This window comes from Oncorhynchus masou, chromosome 33 (assembly GCF_036934945.1).
Source record: "Oncorhynchus masou masou isolate Uvic2021 chromosome 33, UVic_Omas_1.1, whole genome shotgun sequence".
Lineage (NCBI taxonomy): Eukaryota > Metazoa > Chordata > Actinopteri > Salmoniformes > Salmonidae > Oncorhynchus > Oncorhynchus masou.
Genome location: NC_088244.1, coordinates 2,226,614 through 2,248,878, shown reverse-complemented (window position 1 = coordinate 2,248,878; position 22,265 = coordinate 2,226,614). Strand labels below are relative to the sequence as shown.

At 41.3% G+C, this 22,265-nt stretch overlaps 1 protein-coding gene across 1 annotated transcript in view; it reads left to right on the top strand.

Annotated features, from left to right (window-relative positions):
• LOC135527499 (CXXC-type zinc finger protein 1-like) overlaps positions 1–21,613 on the top strand; it is a 30,425-nt gene extending 8,812 nt beyond the window's left edge. Inside the window, exons 7-15 of the mRNA XM_064956004.1 lie at positions 181–291; positions 2,835–3,043; positions 13,286–13,493; positions 14,261–14,374; positions 14,456–14,505; positions 17,127–17,223; positions 18,274–18,426; positions 19,116–19,258; positions 21,508–21,613. Of these exons, the coding sequence (XP_064812076.1) occupies positions 181–291; positions 2,835–3,043; positions 13,286–13,493; positions 14,261–14,374; positions 14,456–14,505; positions 17,127–17,223; positions 18,274–18,426; positions 19,116–19,258; positions 21,508–21,523 (1,101 nt within the window). The 3' untranslated portion in view covers positions 21,524–21,613. The remainder of the gene's footprint in view (positions 1–180; positions 292–2,834; positions 3,044–13,285; positions 13,494–14,260; positions 14,375–14,455; positions 14,506–17,126; positions 17,224–18,273; positions 18,427–19,115; positions 19,259–21,507) is intronic.
• Positions 21,614–22,265: the final 652 nt, after the last annotated feature.

Sequence of the window (22,265 nt, the reverse complement as noted above, 5' to 3'; positions counted from 1 at the left end):
CACACACACACACACACACGGACACCCGCTCACACACGGACAGACAGACACACACACACACACGTACAGTATACTAGCTTTGTTAGCTTTGTTAGTTAAACGTGATACATGAATACATTTTTTATTGACTGATTGATCGATTCATTTATTGATTGATTATCTCCTGTGGTATCTATGCAGCCATGGCATAGTGATGATGAGGAAGCGGCCTTTGACCCCGTGCAGCGGAAGAGGGCTGTGAAGGTCAAGCACGTCAAGAGACGAGAGAAGAGATGGGACAAGAAGGACAAGGTACAGAAGGCACTAGACCTTTCTCCATAACGCCATGGGACGTGTTTTGTGTTGCAAAAGCAATGTGGGGGAAAAACAGTCGAATTGACCATAAACCTAATTGTAATCTGGCAGTGTGATTTAATTTCAAACTTTTCTTCAACAAAGCGTAATATATTTAGAGAGATATATTAGAAAGATATTATAGAGAAATATATTATAGAGAAATATATTATAGAGATTTTAGAGAGAGATATATTATAGATATATTATAGAGAAATATATTATAGAGATATATATTATAGAGAGATATATTATAGATATATTATAGAGAGATATATTATAGATATATTATAAAGAGATATATTATAGATATATTATAGAGATATATTATATATATATTATAGAGAGTTATATTATAGATATATTATAAAGAGATATATTATAGATATATTATAGAGATATATTATATATATATTATAGATATATTATAGAGATATATTATAGATATATTATAAAGAGATATTATAGATATATTATAGAGAGATATATTATAGATATATTATAGAGATATAGAGAGATATATTATAGATATATTATAAAGAGATATATTATAGATATATTATAGAGATATATTATAGATATATTATAAAGAGATATATTATAGATATATTATAGAGAGATATATTATAGATATATTATAGAGATATAGAGAGATATATTATAGATATATTATAAAGATATATATTATAGATATATTATAGAGAGATATGTTATAGATATATTATAGAGATATAGAGAGATATATTATATATATATTATAGAGATATTATAAAGAGATATATTATAGAGAGATATATTATGGAGAGATATATAAGAGAGATATTATAGAGAGAGATATTATAGAGAGATATATTATAGATAGATATATTATAGAGAGATATATTAGAGAGATATTATAGAGATATTATAGATAGATATATTAGAGAGATATTATAGAGAGATATATTATAGAGAGATATTATAGAGAGATATATTATAGAGATATATTATAGAGAGATATATTATAGAGATATAGAGAGATATATAATAGAGAGATATATTATAAAGAAATATATTATAGAGAGATATATTATAAAGAGATATATTATAGAGAGATATTATAGAGATATATATAATAGAGATATATTATAGAGAGATATTATAGATATATATATAATAGAGAGAGATATTATAGAGAGATATTATAGAGATATATATAATAGAGAGATATATTATAGAGAGATATATTATAAAGAGATATATTATAGAGAGATATATAATAGAGAGATATATTATAGAGAGATATATTATAGAGAGATATATTATATAGAGAGATATAATAGAGAGATATATTATAGAGATATATTATAGAGAGATATATTATGGAGATATAGAGAGGTATATTATAAAGAGATATATTATAGAGAGATATATTATAGAGAGATATATAATAGAGATATATTATAAAGAGATATATAAGAGAGATATATTATAAAGAGATATGTTATAGAGAGATATATTATAGAGATATATATTATAGAGAGATATATAATAGAGAGATATATTATAGAGAGATATATTATAAAGATATATATTATAGAGATATATTATAGAGAGATTTATAGAGAGCACATCTGGGACATCATGTCATATATTATAGAGATATATTATAGAGATATAAAGAGATATATATATATATATTATAGAGAGATATATTATGTAGATATAGAGAGATATATTATAGAGATATATTATAGAGATATATATTATAGAGAGATATATTATGGAGATATATATTATAGAAAGATATACTATAGAGAGATATATTATAGAGATATAGAGAGATATATTATAGAGAGATATATTATGGAGATATAGAGATATATTATAGAGATATATTGTAGAGATATACTATAGAGAGATATATTATAAAGAGATATATATTATAGAGAGATATATTATGGAGATATATTATAGAGAGATATATTATAGAAAGATATATTATAGAGATATATATTATAGAGAGATATATTCTAGAGAGATATATTATAGAGATATACTATAGAGAGATATATTATAGAGATATATTATGGAGATATAGAGAGAGATATTACAGAGATATATTATGGAGATATAGAGAGATATATTATAGAGATATACTATAGAGAGATATATTATGGAGATATAGAGAGATATAGAGAGATATATTATAGAGATATACTCTAGAGATATATATTATAGAGATATATTATGGAGATATAGAGAGATATACTATAGAGAGATATATTATGGAGATATAGAGAGATATATTATAGAGATATAGAGAGATATATTAAAGAGATATACTATAGAGATATATTATGGAGATATAGAGAGATATATCATAGAGATATACTATAGAGATATTATAGAGAGAGATATTATAGATATATGATAAACGGTTGACTATTTCTGTACTGCTCACTTGACTGAAGTCCAGTTAATCCAACCACCTCCTATATTGTCCCTTGTTTCCCCTCCAGAAAGAGGTGCGTCGCCACAAGCAGAAGCAGAAGCACCGTGAGCGACTGAAGCACAGTGAGAGGGGTGGCGGGGGCGGCGGCGAGGCTCGGGGGGACAGTGGTGGAGGAGGAGGGGGGATGAGACAGTGTTTGGGACCAGGGTGTGTGGAGGTCGCCAGGGCCGGCTCCAAATACTGCTCAGAGGACTGCGGCATGAAACTGGCTACCAAGTAAGAGGAATTACTTATTAAACACACAACACAATCATTTATGAAAACAATGTACTGTCAATTAAGTAGCAAACCCTTAATCAATGTAAAATATTTATTGTCTGAATCACTTAAAGTTATGTTAAAACATTTTTTTTAAATGTTTTATCCAAAACATAATATAGTCTTTAAATGCATTGACTGGGCCTGTTTGTCTGATGACAGTAGGAAACTTGAAGGAAACTTGTAGGAAAATTGTAGGAAACTTGAAGGAAACTTGTAGGAAACTTGTATGAAAATTGTAGGAAACTTGTAGGAAACTTGAAGGAAAATTGTAGGAAACTTGAAGGAAACTTGAAGGAAACTTGTAGGAAACTTGTAGGAAACTTGTAGGAAACTTGTAGGAAACTTGTAGGAAACTTGAAGGAAACTTGAAGGAAACTTGAAGGAAACTTGTATGAAATTTGAAAGAAACTTGTAGGAAACTTGTAGGAAACTTGTAGGAAACTAAGGAAACTTGAAGGAAACTAAGGAAACTTGAAGGATACCTTTTGGACATGTATCTGTTTCCATCTGTCTCTCTGCCCGTCCTTATGTCCCCCCCCAACCAGCCGTATCTATGAGAATACAGCAGCGACAGCAGGCTCCCTGCCTTCAGAAAGTATTCATACCCCTGGACTTATTACACATTTTACCACGATACAGCCATCTACACACAATACCCCCGTAATGACAAAGTGTTTTTGTTGTATTTTTGTATTTTTTAAAAATCTGTTTTTCTTGTTTTTCAATCAAAAAATTTAAACAAAACACATAAATAATAAATAATAGAATCAAAATAGAATATCTAACAAAACAAACATATTTCCAGCTTTAGCTGAGACGGCGAACAAATAATTGTGTTTTACAGCACCTTCCACAACATGTACAGTTCCTTAATCACTGCATTCACTCTGTCCAGTTGGAAATATAGTGGAGTAGTGGAGACCAGAGTCTACCGAACCTGGGCTGTCTCTTGCAAGGAGGTCATAAGTGAGCTTTTCAAGAGGGAGAAAGTCAAAAATCTGGTCAATCCACATTTTAAATGTGAGAGAAGAATTAGAAGCCCACAGCTGGAAAATAGATGTCTTAGCAAAATATGTGATATTCATAAACACATTTTCTCTGTCTGGATCAAGAACAAAGTCCTGCTGGACATTAGGGAGATAGAGACATGGGATAATATCAAACTGTTCATCTAGTATGTTCTGTGCAGCAGTATGTATAGTTTGCCAAAACACCAAAACACCAAAACACATGCGTATAGGTTCCGCCTTCATAGGGACATCTTTTACAATCAGGTTAAATGTCTATTCATTCTATGGAGTCTCACTGGGGTGTAATAAAATGTGTATTGCATTTTAAAATCAGATTCCTTTTTATATTAGTAGAGGAGCCGTATACCCTGTCGCAAACATCCGCCCATAACTCATCACTGATAGTCAGAGGTCAAAGGTCCTTTTCCCAGATTCTTAATCAAATTATTATTTTTAAATGTTTTATTTAACCTTTATTTAATTAGACAAGTCAGTTAAGAACAAATTCTTAATTACACTCTAACCACTAGGCTACCTGCCACCTCTACACTCTAACCACTAGGCTACCCTGTCGCCTCTACACTCTAACCACTAGGCTACCTGCCACCTCTACACTCTAACCACTAGGCTACCTGCCACCTCTACACTCTAACCACTAGGCTACCTGCCACCTCTACACTCTAACCACTAGGCTACCTGCCACCTCTACACTCTAACCACTAGGCTACCTGCCACCTCTACACTCTAACCACTAGGCTACCTGCCACCTCTACACTCTAACCACTAAACTACCTGCCACCTCTACACTCTAACCACTAGACTACCTGCCACCTCTACACTCTAACCACTAGACTACCTGCCACCTCTACACTCTAACCACTAGGCTACCTGCCACCTCTACACTCTAACCACTAGGCTACCTGCCACCTCTACACTCTAACCACTAGGCTACTTGCCGACTCACCATAATTTGCAAATAAATTCATTAAAAATCCTACAATGTGATTTTCTGGATTTTTTTCCCTCATTTTGTCTGTCAAAGTGTCTCTATGATGAAAATTACAGGCCTCTCTCATCTTTTCAAGTGGGAGAACTTGCACAATTGGTGGCTGACTAAATACTTTTTTGCCTCACTGTACATTGTAACCACTTATACAAATATCCTTCTCAAAAACAGACTTGCTGAGCCAGGTTTCAGAAAACACAACTACATCAGCATCAGTTGATTTAGCCCAAATCCTAAACCCATCAACTTTTCATAACAGGCTGCATACATTTAAATTAAAAATACCAAAACCAGATCTTGATTTAAAATCAGAGGGGGTTTGGAGACATTGCATATCAGATATTGTTATGTCGATTATAGGACTCGTTTTACTGTGGATATAGATAATTGTGTGCCTGTTTCCTCCAGCATCTTCACAAGGTCCTTTGCTGTTGTTCTGGGATTGATTTTAACTTTTCGCACCAAAGTACGTTCATCTCCAGGAGACAGAACGCGTCGCCTTCCTGAGTGGTATGACGGCTGTGTGGTCCCATGGTGTTTATACTTGCGTACTATTGTTTGTTCAGATGAATGTGGTACCTTCAGGCATTTGGAAATTGCTCCCAAGGATGAACCAGACCTGTGGAGGTCTACTATTTGTTTTCTGAGGTCTTTGCTGATGTCTTTTGATTTTCCCATCATGTCAAGCAAAGAGGCACTGAGTTTGAAGGTCGGCCTTGAAATACAGCCACAGGTAAACCTCCAATTGACTCAAATTATGTCAATTAGCCTATCAGAAGCTTCTAAAGCCATGACATCATTTTCTGGAATTTGCCAAGCTGTTTAAAGCCACAGTCAACTTAGTGTATGTAAACTTCTGACCCACTGGAATTGTGATACGGTGAATTATAAGTGAAATAATCTGTCTGGAAACAATTGTTGGAAAGATTACTTGTGTCATGCACATAGTAGATGTCCTAACAGACTTCCCAAAACCATAGTTGGTTAACAAGAAGTACTGGAGTGGTTGAAAGAAAAGTTTTAAATGACCTAAGTGCAGGTAAACTTCTAACTTCACCTGTAGATGGGAGCCTCAATAATTCCATCAATACTGGAATCAATACTACAGATCTGGTGTTACAAAGATCCCAAGGTATTGAAACCCCAGACAGTCTTCCATTGGAACTGGCAGATAGAGACAGTCTTCCATTAGGAACCGACAGATAGAGACAGTCTTCCATTGGAACTGACAGATAGAGACAGTCTTCCATTGGAACTGGCAGATAGAGACAGTCTTCCATTAGGAACCGACAGATAGAGACAGTCTTCCATTGGAACTGACAGATAGAGACAGTCTTCCATTGGAACTGACAGGTAGAGACAGTCTTCCATTGGAACTGACAGATAGAGACAGTCTTCCATTGGAACTGACAGATAGACAGTCTTCCATTGGAACAGACAGTCTTCCATTGGAACTGACAGACAGTCTTCCATTGGAACTGACAGATACAGACAGTCTTCCATTGGAACAGACATATTGTCTTCATTGAGCTGGTGAGTGGAAGATTGAGAGGACAAACAATGGACTTGTTCAAATGTATCTTATGGCCTGAAAACTTGCCCTACTGAGCAAATGTGTCTAAAATGAGAGGGAGGGATTTCTCAGGGTTGGATACGTAGAGCAAGACATCATCCGCGTAGAGAGAAATCTTGTGCTGAAGGCCGTCTGCAGAAACACCCATAATTGTTAGATTGCTCTTCATATGAACTCTGCCAAAGGCTCCGCCCCTAACAAGTAAAGCAGGGGGACAGAGAGCATCCTTGTCTTCTGCCACATCCCAAAGGGAATCTGTCAGAATTCAGAAAGTTAGTAGTCACCATGGCATTTGGATGACAGTATAGGGACAAAATCCATTTAATAAAGTTTGGGCCCATATTGAACTTTTATAACAGAAAGCTCCACTCCATCCTGTCGAATGCCTCCCAGCCTCCAGGGAAGCCAGCAGGACAGTGGTGTGGAACACCTTCTCAGCCTCCAGGGAAGCCAGCAGGACAGTGGTGTGGAACACCTTCTCAGCCTCCAGTGAAGCCAGCAGGACAGTGGTGTGGAACACCTTCTCAGCCTCCAGGGACGCCAGCAGGACAGGCGTGTGGAACACCTTCTCAGCCTCCAGGGAAGCCAGCAGGACAGGGGTGTGGAACACCTTCTCAGCCTCCAGGGAAGCCAGCAGGACAGTGGTGTGGAACACCTTCTCAGCCTCCAGGGAAGCCAGCAGGACAGTGGTGTGGAACACCTTCTCAGCCTCCAGGGAAGCCAGCAGGACAGTGGTGTGGAACACCTTCCCAGCCTCCAGGGAAGCCAGCAGGACAGGCGTGTGGAACACCTTCTCAGCCTCCAGGGAAGCCAGCAGGACAGTGGTGTGGAACACCTTCTCAGCCTCCAGGGAAGCCAGCAGGACAGTGGTGTGGAACACCTTCTCAGCCTCCAGGGAAGCCAGCAGTACAGGTGTGTGGAACACCTTCTCAGCCTCCAGGGAAGCCAGCAGGACAGGCGTGTGGAACACCTTCTCAGCCTCCAGGGAAGCCAGCAGGACAGGCGTGTGGAACACTTTCTCAGCCTCCAGCAGGACAGGAGTCTTCTGTGCGTTTACTTGATCAATCATATCAAAAAGTCGGAGAATGTTATCAGAAGAGTACCTGTCTCTAATAAATCCAGTTTGGTCCGCTTTTATTATTTTGGGAAGAAGAGTGGACCAGAAGGACGAGCAGGATAGAGGGTCCTTGTCCTTTTTTGAGCAACACTTTAATGTGGGCTGTGTACATAGTCTGGGAGAGCTCAGTATTTGCAAAACAATATCATCCAGCATTGGCATGAAAATAGGGCTAAGCTGGGGCCAAAAAGCTTTCTGGGAAACACGTCTGGGCCTGGGCACTTGTTAGGTGGCATGGAGGTAATTGCCTCTAGGACCTCCTCAGGAGTGAAGGGGCAGATGAGATCTTCTTGGTCGGTCTCTGATAGTTTAGGTAGCGAGATTCCCTCTAGGAAGGAATGGAGTTCTGCATCTGTATGTTTTCTCTCAGAAGTATATACTTTCAAGTAAAAATGGTGGAAAGTTCAAATGTATCTTATCTGGATCATATGTCAACTCGTCATCAATGGTTCGGATGATTGTGTCCTTTTTTAAATTGCTAAGCAAGCAATCTGCTAGGCCTATTGCTGTACTCATGGTGTTTCTGATTAGTGAAGACAACTTTTTTTATCTCCCGTGTCACGTTCTGACCTTAGTTCCTTTGTTATGTCTTTGTTTTAGGTTGGTCAGGGTGTGAGTTGGGGTGGGTCGTCTGTTCTTTTTTCTATGTGTTTGGCCTGGTATGGTTCTCAATCAGAGGCAGGTGTCGTTCGTTGTCTCTGATTGAGAATCATACTTAGGTAGCCTTTTCCCACCTGTGTTTTGTGGGTGATTATTTCCTGTTTAGTGTTTTTTCATTCACCTTACGGCACTGTTTGTTTTGTCGTTTATTGTTTTGTTCCGTGTTGTTATTTTATAAAAAATATAAACACTTACCACGCTGCGCCTTGCGCCTCATCTCCTTCCACCGAAGACAACTGTTACATCCCGAGTATAGTCCAAGTGTAGTCTGGCTTTGGCTGCTTTAAGTTGCCTCCAGGAGGCGCTGTCTGGGGATTGTTTATGTACTTTTCACAGCGTTGGGAGCTGGAACGCTTTTTCCTCAGAGGAAGCATATGCATTTAGACAACCTCTTAGTGTGGCTTTAGCAGCGTCCCACATTGTGGCCGGAGAAACAGGAGACACTTTGTTGTCTTGTGTGTAGTTGTCTATCCATGTAGTTACCAATGTATGGAACGCTTCGTTTGATAGCATGGAGGTGTTGAATTTTCAGCTCTTTGACCTCGTGATGTTTTTACAGAGGTCCAAGCGGAGGTGGACAAAGTGCGTGATCTGAAAGTGCTATGGGTCCGATTGTACAAGTGGCAGAATTGCTGAAAATCTTTGGGATAAAAATGTACGATACTATACGAGAGTAGGTGTTATGGACATGAAAGCAGAGGTACCTGTGTTCTGGGCATATGTACAGTGACCCAGTTTTCAAAACAAATCTCCCCTCCGGATCAGATATCTTTTTGTCAATTATGAATGGAACATTTTTATGGATAAGTATGGCTGTACCTCTGTTTGATTTGAAAGATGAGACATACACCTGTCCCACCCAAGTTCTGCATGTTCGGCATCACAGAGGTGTGTCTCTTGTAATAGCTCAATGTCTGCTTTTTCCTTTTTCAGAGCACATCGTATCTTTATTGCCTGACCTAGCCTATGGTAGTTCCATGTCCTAGCCTATGGTAGTTCCATGTCCTAGCCTATGGTAGTTCCATGTCCTAGCCTATGGTAGTTCCATGTCCTAGCCTATGGTAGTTCCATGTCCTAGCCTATGGTAGTTCCATGTCCTAGCCTATGGTAGTTCCATGTCCTAGCCTATGGTAGTTCCATGTCCTAGGCTATGGTAGTTCCATGTCCTAGGCTATGGTAGTTCCATGTCCTAGCCTATGGTAGTACCATGTCCTAGCCTATGGTAGTACCATGTCCTAGCCTATGGTAGTTCCATGTCCTAGCCTATGGTAGTTCCATGTCCTAGCCTATGGTAGTTCCATGTCCTAGCCTATGGTAGTTCCATGTCCTAGCCTATGGTAGTTCCATGTCCTAGCCTATGGTAGTTCCATGTCCTAGCCTATGGTAGTTCCATGTCCTAGCCTATGGTAGTTCCATGTCCTAGCCTATGGTAGTTCCATGTCCTAGCCTATGGTAGTTCCATGTCCTAGCCTATGGTAGTTCCATGTCCTAGCCTATGGTAGTTCCATGACCTAGCCTATGGTAGTTCCATGTCCTAGCCTATGGTAGTTCCATGTCCTAGCCTATGGTAGTTCCATGTCCTAGCCTATGGTAGTTCCATGTCCTAGCCTATGGTAGTTCCATGACCTAGCCTATGGTAGTTCCATGTCCTAGCCTATGGTAGTTCCATGCCTAGCCTATGGTGGTTCCATGCCTAGCCTATGGTAGTTCCATGTCCTAGCCTATGGTAGTTCCATGTCCTAGCCTATGGTAGTTCCAGGACCTAGCCTATGGTAGTTCCAGGACCTAGCCTATGGTAGTTCCATGACCTAGCCTATGGTAGTTCCATGACCTAGCCTATGGTAGTTCCATGTCCTAGCCTATGGTAGTTCCAGGACCTAGCCTATGGTAGTTCCAGGACCTAGCCTATGGTAGTTCCATGACCTAGCCTATGGTAGTTCCATGACCTAGTCTATGGTAGTTCCATGACCTAGCCTATGGCAGGTCCGTGACCTAGCCTATGGCAGTATTACCTAAAATGGACCAATTGAAAGTGTGGGTTCACAGCTCCAATCCAGATGTGTTGGTCATTACTGAGACGTAGTTAAGAAAGAGTGCTTTGAACATCTTTTTTCGGTAAGACATCTTCCAAAGGTGGAGGAGTGGCAAATCTTTACCAAGGATCACCTTCAGCGCTCGGTTGTCTCTACCAAGTCTGTCCCCAAACAATTTGATTTGCTGGTTTTAAGCATCACTGAGTCCGAGGTGTTAAACCTAAAACATCTGGGTCAGATGGTTTAGACCCTTTCTTCTTTCGAGGTTGCTGCCCCTATCATCACCAAGCCCATCTCTGACCTTTTTAACCTGTCTCTCCTTTCTGGGGAGGATTCCCTTTGCTTGGAAGGCAGCCACAGTTCATCCTTTATTTTAAAGGGGAGATCAAGCTGATCCTAACTGTTATAGGCCCATTTCTATTTTGCCCTGTTTATCAAAAGTATTGGGAATACTTGTCAATGATCAACTGACTGGCTTTCTTGATGTCTATAGTATTCTCTCTGGTATGCAATATGGTTTCTGCTCAGGTTATGTCACTGCAACCTTAAATGTCCTAAATTATGTCATTATTGCCCTTGATTTTTTTTTAACCTTTTATTTAACTAAGCAAGTCAGTTAAGAGCAAATTCTTATTTTCAATGATGGCCTAGGAACAGTGGGTTAACTGCCTTGTTCAGGGGTAGAACAACAGATTTTTACCTTGTCAGCTCAGGGGATTCGATCTTGCAACCTTCCGGTTATTAGTCCAACGCTCTAACCACTAGGCCACCTGCTACCCCAGGGTCCTTGGCCTGGTTTGCCCTTGATTCTAAGCAATATTGTACTGCTATTTTTATTGACTTGGCCAAAGCTTTTGATACAGTAGACCATTCCATTCTTGTGGGCCGGCTAAGGAGTATTGGTGTCTCTGAGGGGTCTTTGGGCTGGTTTGCTAACTACCTCTCTCAAAGTGTGCAGTGTATAAAGTCAGAACATCTGCTGTCTCAGCCTCTGCCTTTCACCAAGGGGGTACCCCAAGGCTCGATCCTAGGCCCCACGCTCTTCTCAATTTACATCAACAACATAGCTCAAGCAGTAGGAAGCTCTCTAGCTGTGGGGCTTAGGATCGAGCCTTGGGGTACTAGCTGTGGGGCTCAAGCTGCCCCACAGCCCTGTGGAAAGAAATCTATGTTTTTTGCCAATTTTAAACAGTTGGATTTTATAATGTAGTTTTTTTTTTTACCCAACACCACTTTCCATCTATTTATAAAGCAGACCCCTGTACCAAATTGAGTCAGTAACCTTTTTGAAATCAACAAAGCATGAGAAGACTTTTTTTTTCTTCCCTTTTTGTCAATTCGGGTGTGCAGGGTGAATACGTGGTCTGTCATATGGTAATTTGGTTAAAACACAAACAAACAAAAAAACATTGTTTTCCCAGAGGAAGTGTAGGTGTCTGCTGTTCATGGTAATGCAGAGGATTTACCCACGGTTGCTGTTGATGCATATGCCACGGTAGTTATTGGGGTCAAATTTGTGGTGATCAGTCCTTGGTTCCAAATATTGGGGAAGATGCCAGAGCTAAGAATGATGTTAAAGAGTTTAAGTATAGCCAATTGGAATTTGTTGTCTGTATATTTTATCATTTAATTTAGGAAACCATCAAAACCACGGCCTTTTGGGTTGGAGGGTTTGTATTTTGTCCTGTAGTTCATTCAATATAATTGGAGAATCCAGAGGGTTCTGGTCTTTAATAGTTGATTCTAAGATTTGTAATTTATCATGTATATGTTTTTGCTGTTTGTTCTTTGTTCTTTGTTATAGAGCCAAAACAGATTGGAGAAGCGGTTTCCATACTGCCCTCGCAAGCAAAAAGGCAGCAACTGCTCATTTGGTCGAAAATTAGTTAATGTCATTTTTGCTGCATTAAATGCATGCTTATTCATGTGGACAAGTATCCTGCCTCTATTGTGTTGTGTTTAGGAGAAAATGGGGGGTCATGTGAGCAGTAACTGCATAAGGTTACTGTAAAACCAAGGTAGATAAAGTTCCACGCTGTGAGCAGTTACTGCCTTTTTGCTTGGTAGGACAGCGCCCATCTCTATTTTGGATAGATAACTCTTCGTGTTGTTGTTTGTTTAGTGTTTTCCAATTTTCCCAGAAGTGGTTAGATTCCATGGATTCTTCAGTTACATTGAGCTGATTTCTGACATGCTGTTCCTTCTTTTTCCGTAGTGTATTTCCGTAGTGTTTCAGTGATTCACCATAGTGAAGGCGTGGTTTTCTGGGTCGCTATGTTTTGGGTGGGACAGGTTTCTTAATTTATTTCGTAGGTTTTTGCATTCTTCATCAAACCATTTGTCATTGTTGTTAATTTTCTTACGTTGTCTGCTTGACATTTTTTAGATTTGATTGGGAAGCTGAGAGGTCAAATATACTGTTTAGGTTTTCTACTGCCAAGTTTACACCTTCACTATTACAGTGAAACAATTTGTCCAAGAAATTGTCTCTGTCCCCCTCCCACCAGTCGTATCTATGAGATCTTACCCCAGGATCTGTTTTGTCTATTCTCTCTCTTTCTCTCTATATATATATATCTCTATATCTTTCACTCTCTATCTCTCTATCTCCCTTTCTCTATCTTTCTCTCTCTCTCTCCATCTCTTTCGCGTTCTCTTTCTCTCTCGAACTCTATATCTCTCTCTATATATCTCTCTCTGTCTCTCTCTCTGTCTCTCTCTCTGTCTCTCTCTCTGTCTCTCTCTCTGTCTCTCTCTCTCTCTGTCTCTCTCTCTGTCTCTCTCTCTGTCCCCACCAGTCGTATCTATGAGATTTTGCCTCAGAGGATACAGCAGTGGCAGCAATCTCCCTGTATAGCCGAGGAGCAGGGCAAGAAGCTGCTGGAGCGAATCAGGAGAGATCAGCAGTCAGCCCGCCTGAGACTCACGGACATGGAGAAACGCTTCCACGAGCTGGAGGGGATCATTGCCAAGGCTAAGCAACAGGTGGTGCAACAGGACGAAGAGGTGAGAGAGAGAGAGACTCATACAGTCTCATGCACAGCCTCAAACACAGCCCCAAACACAGCCTCAAACACAGCCCCAAACACAGCCTCATACACAGCCTCAAACACAGCCCCAAACACAGCCTCATACACACAGCCTCAAACACAGACTCAAACACAGCCTCAAACACACAGCCTCAAACACAGCCTCAAACACAGCCTCAAACACACAGCCTCAAACACAGCCTCAAACACACAGCCTCAAACACAGCCTCAAACACAGACTCATAGACATCCTCAAACACATCCTCAAACACAGCCTCATACACACAGCCTCAAACACAGCCTCAAACACAGCCTCACACACAGCCTCAAACACAGCCTCATAGACAGCCTCAAACACAGCCTCATACACAGCCTCATAGACAGCCTCAAACACAGCCTCATAGACAGCCCCAAACACATCCTCAAACACAGCCTCATACACACAGCCTCAAACACAGCCTCATACACAGCCTCAAACACATCCTCAAACACAGCCTCAAACACACCTTCAAACACATCCCCAAACACAGCCTCATACACACAGCCTCAAACACAGCCTCAAACACATCCTCAAACACAGCCTCAAACACATCCCCAAACACAGCCCCAAACACAGCCTCATACACAGCCTCATACACAGCCTCAAACACAGCCTCATAGACAGCCCCAAACACATCCTCAAACACAGTTCAAAAGCCCGCCCATTGTTTCACTTTGTTTTATTTATTTGTTGCTCTCTTTTAGGTGAATGAGGCAGAAGGGGACACAGATACAGACCTGCAGATATTCTGCGTGTCCTGCAGTCACCCCGTCAACCCCAAGGTGGCGCTAAGACACATGGAGAGATGCTACGCTAAGGTCAGTAGGTCAAAAACATTTGAGCAGCAATGTGTTATAATACAACTGTGTTGTATTAAATGTGTTGTTTTCCTTGTGCAGTATGAGAGCCAGACCTCCTTCGGCTCCATGTACCCCACACGCATCGAAGGGTAAGGACCAATCCCACCGTCAACATCACATACCTACGACTGACACCAAATGTCAATGAAATTGATGGAAAATTGTTATAGCTTTACATTTACATTGTAGTCATTTATCCACAGCGACATACATTTAGTATATTCATCTTCAGATATCTAGGTGGACAACCACATATCACAGTAGTTAGTATATTCAGATAGCTAGGTGAGACAACCACATATCACAGTAGTTAGTATATTCAGATAGCTAGGTGAGACAACCACATATCACAGTAGTTAGTATATTCAGATAGCAAGGTGAGACAACCACATATCACAGTAGTTAGTATATTCATCTTCAGATAGCTCGGTGAGACAACCACATATCACAGTAGTTAGTATATTCAGATAGCTAGGTGGGACAACCAAGTATCACAGTAGTTAGTATATTCAGATAGCTAGGTGGACAACCACATATCACAGTAGTTAGTATATTCAGATAGCTAGGTGGACAACCACATATCACAGTAGTTAGTATATTCATCTTCAGATAGCTAGGTGGGACAACCACATATCACAGTAGTTAGTATATTCAGATAGCTAGGTGGGACAACCAAGTATCACAGTAGTTAGTATATTCAGATAGCTAGGTGGACAACCACATATCACAGTAGTTAGTATATTCAGATAGCTAGGTGAGACAACCACATATCACAGTAGTTAGTATATTCAGATAGCTAGGTGGACAACCACATATCACAGTAGTTAGTATATTCAGATAGCTAGGTGGACAACCACATATCATAGTAGTTAGTATATTCATCTTCAGATAGCTAGGTGGGACAACCACATATCACAGTTGTTAGTATATTCAGATAGCTAGGTGAGACAACCACATATCACAGTAGTTAGTATATTCAGATAGCTAGGTGAGACAACCACATATCACAGTAGTTAGTATATTCAGATAGCTAGGTGGGACAACCACATATCACAGTTGTTAGTATATTCAGATAGCTAGGTGGGACAACCACATATCACAGGAGAGCTGGGACGTGATCTACACCTACCACAGGTATTTTACTGATATCGTTCATTAAGATCAGTACTAAAGAAATGTGACGTTTGAAAGGAAATAGGTAAGATGCTAATATGGGTGATTGTTAATGGGAACAACCATGAATGTTAATACTACAACCATCAAACTAGTTGTAGTACAGTCGTGGCCAAAAGTCTTGAGAATGACACAAATATTAGTTTCCACAAAGTTTGCTGCTTCAGTGTCTTTAGATATTTTTGTCAGATGTTACTATGGATACTGAAGTATAATTACAAGCATTTCATAAGAGTCAAAGGCTTTTATTGACAATTACATGAAGTTGATGCAAAGAGTCAATATTTGCAGTGTTGACCCTTCTTTTTCAAGACCTCTGCAATCCGCCCTCTCATGCTGTCAATTAACTTCTGGGCCACATCCTGACTGATGGCAGCCCATTCTTGCATAATCAATGCTTGGAGTTTGTCAGAATTTGTGAGGTTTTGTTTGTCCACCCGCCTCTTGAGGATTGACCACAAGTTCAGTGTTTTGTTCCCCGAGCCACTTGGTTATTGCAAGGTGCTCCATCATGCTGGAAAAGGCATTGTTCATCACCAAACTGTTCCTGGATGGTTGGGAGAAGTTGCTCTCGGAGGATGTGTTGGTACCATTCTTTATTTATGGCTGTGTTCTTAGGCAAAATTGTGAGTGAGCCCAGTCCTTTGGCTGAGAAGCAACCCCACACATGAATAGTTTCAGGATGCTTTACTGTTGGCATGACACAGGACTGATGGTAGCGCTCACCTTGTCTTCTCCGGACAAGCTTTTTTCCAGATGCCCCAAACAATGGGAAATGGGATTCATCAGAGAACATGACTTTACCCCAGTCCTCAGCAGTCCAATCAATCACTGTACATTTAGCAGAATATCAGTCTGTCCCTGATGTTTTTCCTGGAGAGAAGTGGCTTCTTTGCTGCCCTTCTTGACACCAGGCCAAAAGTCTTTGCCTCACTGTGCGTGCAGATGCACTCACACCTGCCTTTGGCCATTCTTGAGCAAGCTCTGTACTGGTGATGCCCTGATCCCGCAGCTGAATCAACTTAAGGAGACGGTCTTGGCGCTTGCTGGACTTTCTTGGGCGCCCTGAAGCCTTCTTCACAACAATTGAACCGCTTTCCTTGAAGTTCTTGATGATCCGATAAATGGTTGATTTAGGTGCAATCTTACTGGCAGCAATATCCTTGCCTGTGAAGCCCTTTTTGCGCAAAGCAATGATGACGGCACGTGTTTCCTTGCAGGTAACCATGGTTGACAGAGGAAGAACAATGATTCCAAGCACCACCCTCCTTTTGAAGCTTCCAGTCTGTTATTCAAACTCAATCAGCATGACAGAGTGATCTCCAGCCTTGTCCTCGTCAACACTCACACCTGTGTTAACGAGAGAATCACTGACATGATGTCAGCTGGTCCTTTTGTTGCAGGGCTGAATTGCAGTGGAAATGTTTTTTTCGGGATTCAGTTCATTTGCCATTCAATAAAGTAGTTTGTAGGAAAGGAGAGTGTTATTTACTTGAGTTAGTTAGTTGTTTATTTTCTGTCTTGTCTCTCTCCGCAGTGCAACCAGACTGTTCTGTGACGTATACAACCCTCAGAGTAAAACCTACTGTAAGAGACTGCAGGTGTTGTGTCCTGAACACTCTAGAGACCCCAAGGTAGGTTTAGACCCCAAGGTAGGTTTAGAACCCAAGGTAGGTTTAGAACCCAAGGTAGGTTTAGAACCCAAGGTAGGTTTGTAGGTATAGAACCCAAGGTAGGTATAGAACCCAAGGTAGGTTTAGAACCCAAGGTAGGTTTGTAGGTATAGAACCCAAGGTAGGTATAGAACCCAAGGTAGGTATAGAACCCAAGGTAGGTTTAGAACCCAAGGTAGGTTTGTAGGTATAGAACCCAAGGTAGGTATAGAACCCAAGGTAGGTTTGTAGGTATAGAACCCAAGGTAGGTATAGAACCCAAGGTAGGTTTAGAACCCAAGGTAGGTATAGAACCCAAGGTAGGTATAGAACCCAAGGTAGGTATAGAACCCAAGGTGGGTATAGAACCCAAGGTAGGTTTAGAACCCAAGGTAGGTATAGAACCCAAGGTAGGTTTGTAGGTATAGAACCCAAGGTAGGTTTAGAACCCAAGGTAGGTATAGAACCCAAGGTAGGTATAGAACCCAAGGTAGGTTTGTAGGTATAGAACCCAAGGTAGGTATAGTACCCAAGGTAGGTATAGAACCCAAGGTAGGTATAGAACCCAAGGTAGGTTTAGAACCCAAGGTAGGTTTAGAACCCAAGGTAGGTATAGAACCCAAGGTAGGTTTGTAGGTATAGAACCCAAGGTAGGTATAGAACCCAAGGTAGGTATAGAACCCAAGGTAGGTTTAGAACCCAAGGTAGGTATAGAACCCAAGGTAGGTATAGAACCCAAGGTAGGTATAGAACCCAAGGTAGGTTTGTAGGTATAGAACCCAAGGTAGGTTTAGAACCCAAGGTAGGTTTAGAACCCAAGGTAGGTATAGAACCCAAGGTAGGTATAGAACCCAAGGTAGGTATAGAACCCAAGGTAGGTTTCTCTCACCTTCTCATCTATTTATAAGCCTCCTACACATAATCTTCAGAACAATATACACCATTTAGCACTTTTATTCCGTTCAATAGCACATGACTCCACGACCGTTATGTTTCAGTGGTCCCTCCCACCTGAGCCCTGTCTCTCTCCAGGTTACTGTGGACGAGGTGTGTGGCTGTCCCCTGGTGAGAGACGTCTTCCAGCCCACAGGAGAGTACTGCCGGGTGTCGAAGCGCAAGTGTAACAAGCATTACTGCTGGGAGAAACTGAGGAGGGCTGAGGTGGACCTGGAGAGAGTCAGAGTGGTCAGTGGAAAGGGAAAGTGTTATAATAATCATATAGGTTACGTTAAGTCAGTCTCTCATATGTAGTCCACGTTTCAGGCCCTTTTTAGTCATCACGTGGAACATTTTACTCGTACATGTTAACTGTTTAAGTAAGTAGCCATTCTCTCATATGACTTGTCCTCTCCTTCGTTCCCTCTCCTTCGTCCCCTCTCCTCTTGTCCTCTCCTTCATCCCCTCTCCTGCGTCCCCTCTCCTCTTGTCCTCTCCTTCGTCCCCTCTCCTCTTGTCCTCTCCTTCGTCCCCTCTCCTCTTGTCCTCTCCTTCGTCCCCTCTCCTCTTGTCCTCTCCTTCGTCCCCTCTCCTCTTGTCCTCTCCTTCGTCCCCTCTCCTCTTGTCCTCTCCTTCGTCCCCTCTCCTCTTGTCATCTCCTTCGTCCCCCCTCCTCTTGTCCTCTCCTTCGTCCCCCTCCTCTTGTCCTCTCCTTCGTCCCCCTCCTCTTGTCCTCTCCTTCGTCCCCCCTCCTCTTGTCCTCTCCTTCGTCCCCCCTCCTCTTGTCCTCTCCTTCGTCCCCTCTCCTCTTGTCCTCTCCTTCGTCCCCCCTCCTCTTGTCCTCTCCTTTTGTCCTCTCCTTCGTCCCTTCTCCTCTTGTCCTCTCCTTCGTCCCCTCTCCTCTTGTCCTCTCCTTCGTCCCCTCTCCTCTTGTCCAGTGGTACAAGCTGGACGAGCTCTTTGAGCAGGAGAGGAACGTCCGAACAGCCATGACCAATAGAGCAGGTCTCCTGGCCCTCATGCTGCACCAGACCATCCAGCACGACCCTGTTACCACCGACCTCCGCACCGCCAAGGATAGGTAGACCCCCAATCCTCCTGCCCATGACCCTTGAACTATCCCCTGACCACGGACCTCCTATGGTTACTACTGACTTACGTACCGCCAAGGATATGTAGAGGACCACCCCCCCCCCCCGATCACGAACCTCTGCATCTCCTCAGGACAGATAGACACCCCCCCCCCCCACAAGACCCTCAACACCACGACCCTGGCGGTGGCCCAGTCACCACAATGCCGACCTCCGAACCCACCTTCAAGGACAGATTGAACCAAGCCGTTACCATGACTACACCTTGACCACCAAGACCCTGTCACCATGACAACCTGTCACCACGACCCGGTAACCTGGACCTCAGCACCTCCAAGGGCAGATGCACAGAGGCAGATGCAAAAAGACAGACACTGATACAGACAGACTGATACAGATACAGACAGACTGATACAGATTGACAGACTGATACAGATTGACAGACTGATACAGATTGACAGATACAGACAGACTGCTACAGATACAGATAGACTGATACAGATACAGACAGACTGATACAGATACAGACAGACTGATACAGATAGACTGATACAGATACAGATAGACTGATACAGATACAGACAGACTGATACAGATTGACAGACTGATACAGATTGACAGATACAGACAGACTGCTACAGATACAGATAGACTGATACAGATACAGACAGACTGATACAGACAGACAGATACAGACAGACTGATACAGATACAAATAGACTGATACAGACAGACTGATACAGACAGACTGATACAGATACAGACAGACTGATACAGATACAGACAGACTGATACAGATTGACAGACTGATACAGATTGACAGATACAGACAGACTGCTACAGATACAGATAGACTGATACAGATACAGACAGACTGATACAGATACAGACAGACTGATACAGATAGACTGATACAGACAGACTGATACAGATAGACTGGGACTGATACAGATACAGACAGACTGATACAGACAGACTGATACAGACAGACTGATACAGATACAGACAGACTGATACATACAGACTGATACAGATACAGACAGACTGATACAGATACAGACAGACTGATACAGATAGACTGATACAGATACAGATAGACTGATACAGATACAGACAGACTGATACAGATACAGACAGACTGATACAGATTGACAGATACAGATACAGACAGACTGATACAGATTGACAGACTGATACAGATTGACAGATACAGACAGACTGCTACAGATACAGATAGACTGATACAGATACAGACAGACTGATACAGACAGACAGATACAGACAGACTGATACAGATACAAATAGACTGATACAGACAGACTGATACAGACAGACTGATACAGATACAGACAGACTGATACAGATACAGATAGACTGATACAGATACAGACAGACTGATACAGATACAGATAGACTGATACAGATACAAATAGACTGATACAGACAGACTGATACAGACAGACTGATACAGATACAGACAGACTGATACAGACAGACTGATACAGATACAGACAGACTGATACAGATACAGACAGACTGATACAGATACAGACTGATACAGACAGACTGATACAGACAGACTGATACAGATACAGACAGACTGATACAGACAGACTGATACAGATACAGACAGACTGATACAGATACAGATAGACTGATACAGACAGACTGATACAGACAGACTGATACAGATACAGACTGATACAGACAGACTGATACAGACAGACTGATACAGATACAGACTGATACAGATACAGATAGACTGATACAGACAGACTGATACAGATACAGACAGACTGATACAGACAGACTGATACAGATACAGACAGACTGATACAGACAGACTGATACAGATACAGACAGACTGATACAGATAGACTGCCCAGGTTTCCACTTGTCACTGTGAAGCTAATACTGCATTAGGACGGCTTGTGTTTTTATTTCCAATGAGAAGGCTTGAGATACATAATAACACCCATGTATATTATTAAATGACACTGGCGTTCACGATGGCTTGTTTTTATATTCACTTTATGCATCGATAACAAATAGGCGATATGATTACAATACAACTAGATTAGAAGGCCTAGACTACCTCAATGCATTGGATACAAAACCAACACTGGCATGTGATTTAAGGAGAACAATATAATTATATGCATGCATATCAAACAGTAATATTTTAAATTAAATGAGTACAGTATAGTAATGTTATTAATGCCTTTCTCTCTCCTTGCAGGGGATTGGACAGATGAACTACAGACCCCAGATGACCAAGCCTCAGAACCAGAACCGTGTGGAAACGTCAACACTAATTTTGAATAAATATTAACTCATTTATTGGTTTTCCTGTATCTGCATGGATCCTTAGAACACAGTCCATTGGAACACAGTCCATTGGAACACAGTCCATTGGATCACAGCCCATTGGAACACAGTCCATTAGAACACAGCCCATTGGAACACAGTCCATTAGAACACAGTCCATTAGAACACAGTCCATTGGAACACAGTCCATTAGAACACAGTCCATTAGATCACAGTCCATTAGAACACAGTCCATTAGAACACAGTCCATTGGAACACACTCTATTGGAACACAGTCCATTAGAACACAGTCCATTAGATCACAGTCCATTAGAACACAGTCCATTAGATCACAGTCCATTAGATCACAGTCCATTGGAACACAGTCCATTGGATCACAGTCCATTGGAACACAGTCCATTGGAACACAGTCCATTGGAACACAGTCCATTGGAACACAGTCCATTAGAACACAGTCCATTAGAACACAGTCCATTGGATCACAGTCCATTAGATCACAGTCCATTGGAACACAGTCCATTAGAACACAGTCCATTGGAACACAGTCCATTGGAACACAGTCCATTGGAACACAGTCTATTGGATCACAGTCTATTGGATCACAGTCCATTGGAACACACTCCATTGGAACACACTCCATTGGAACACAGTCCATTAGATCACAGTCCA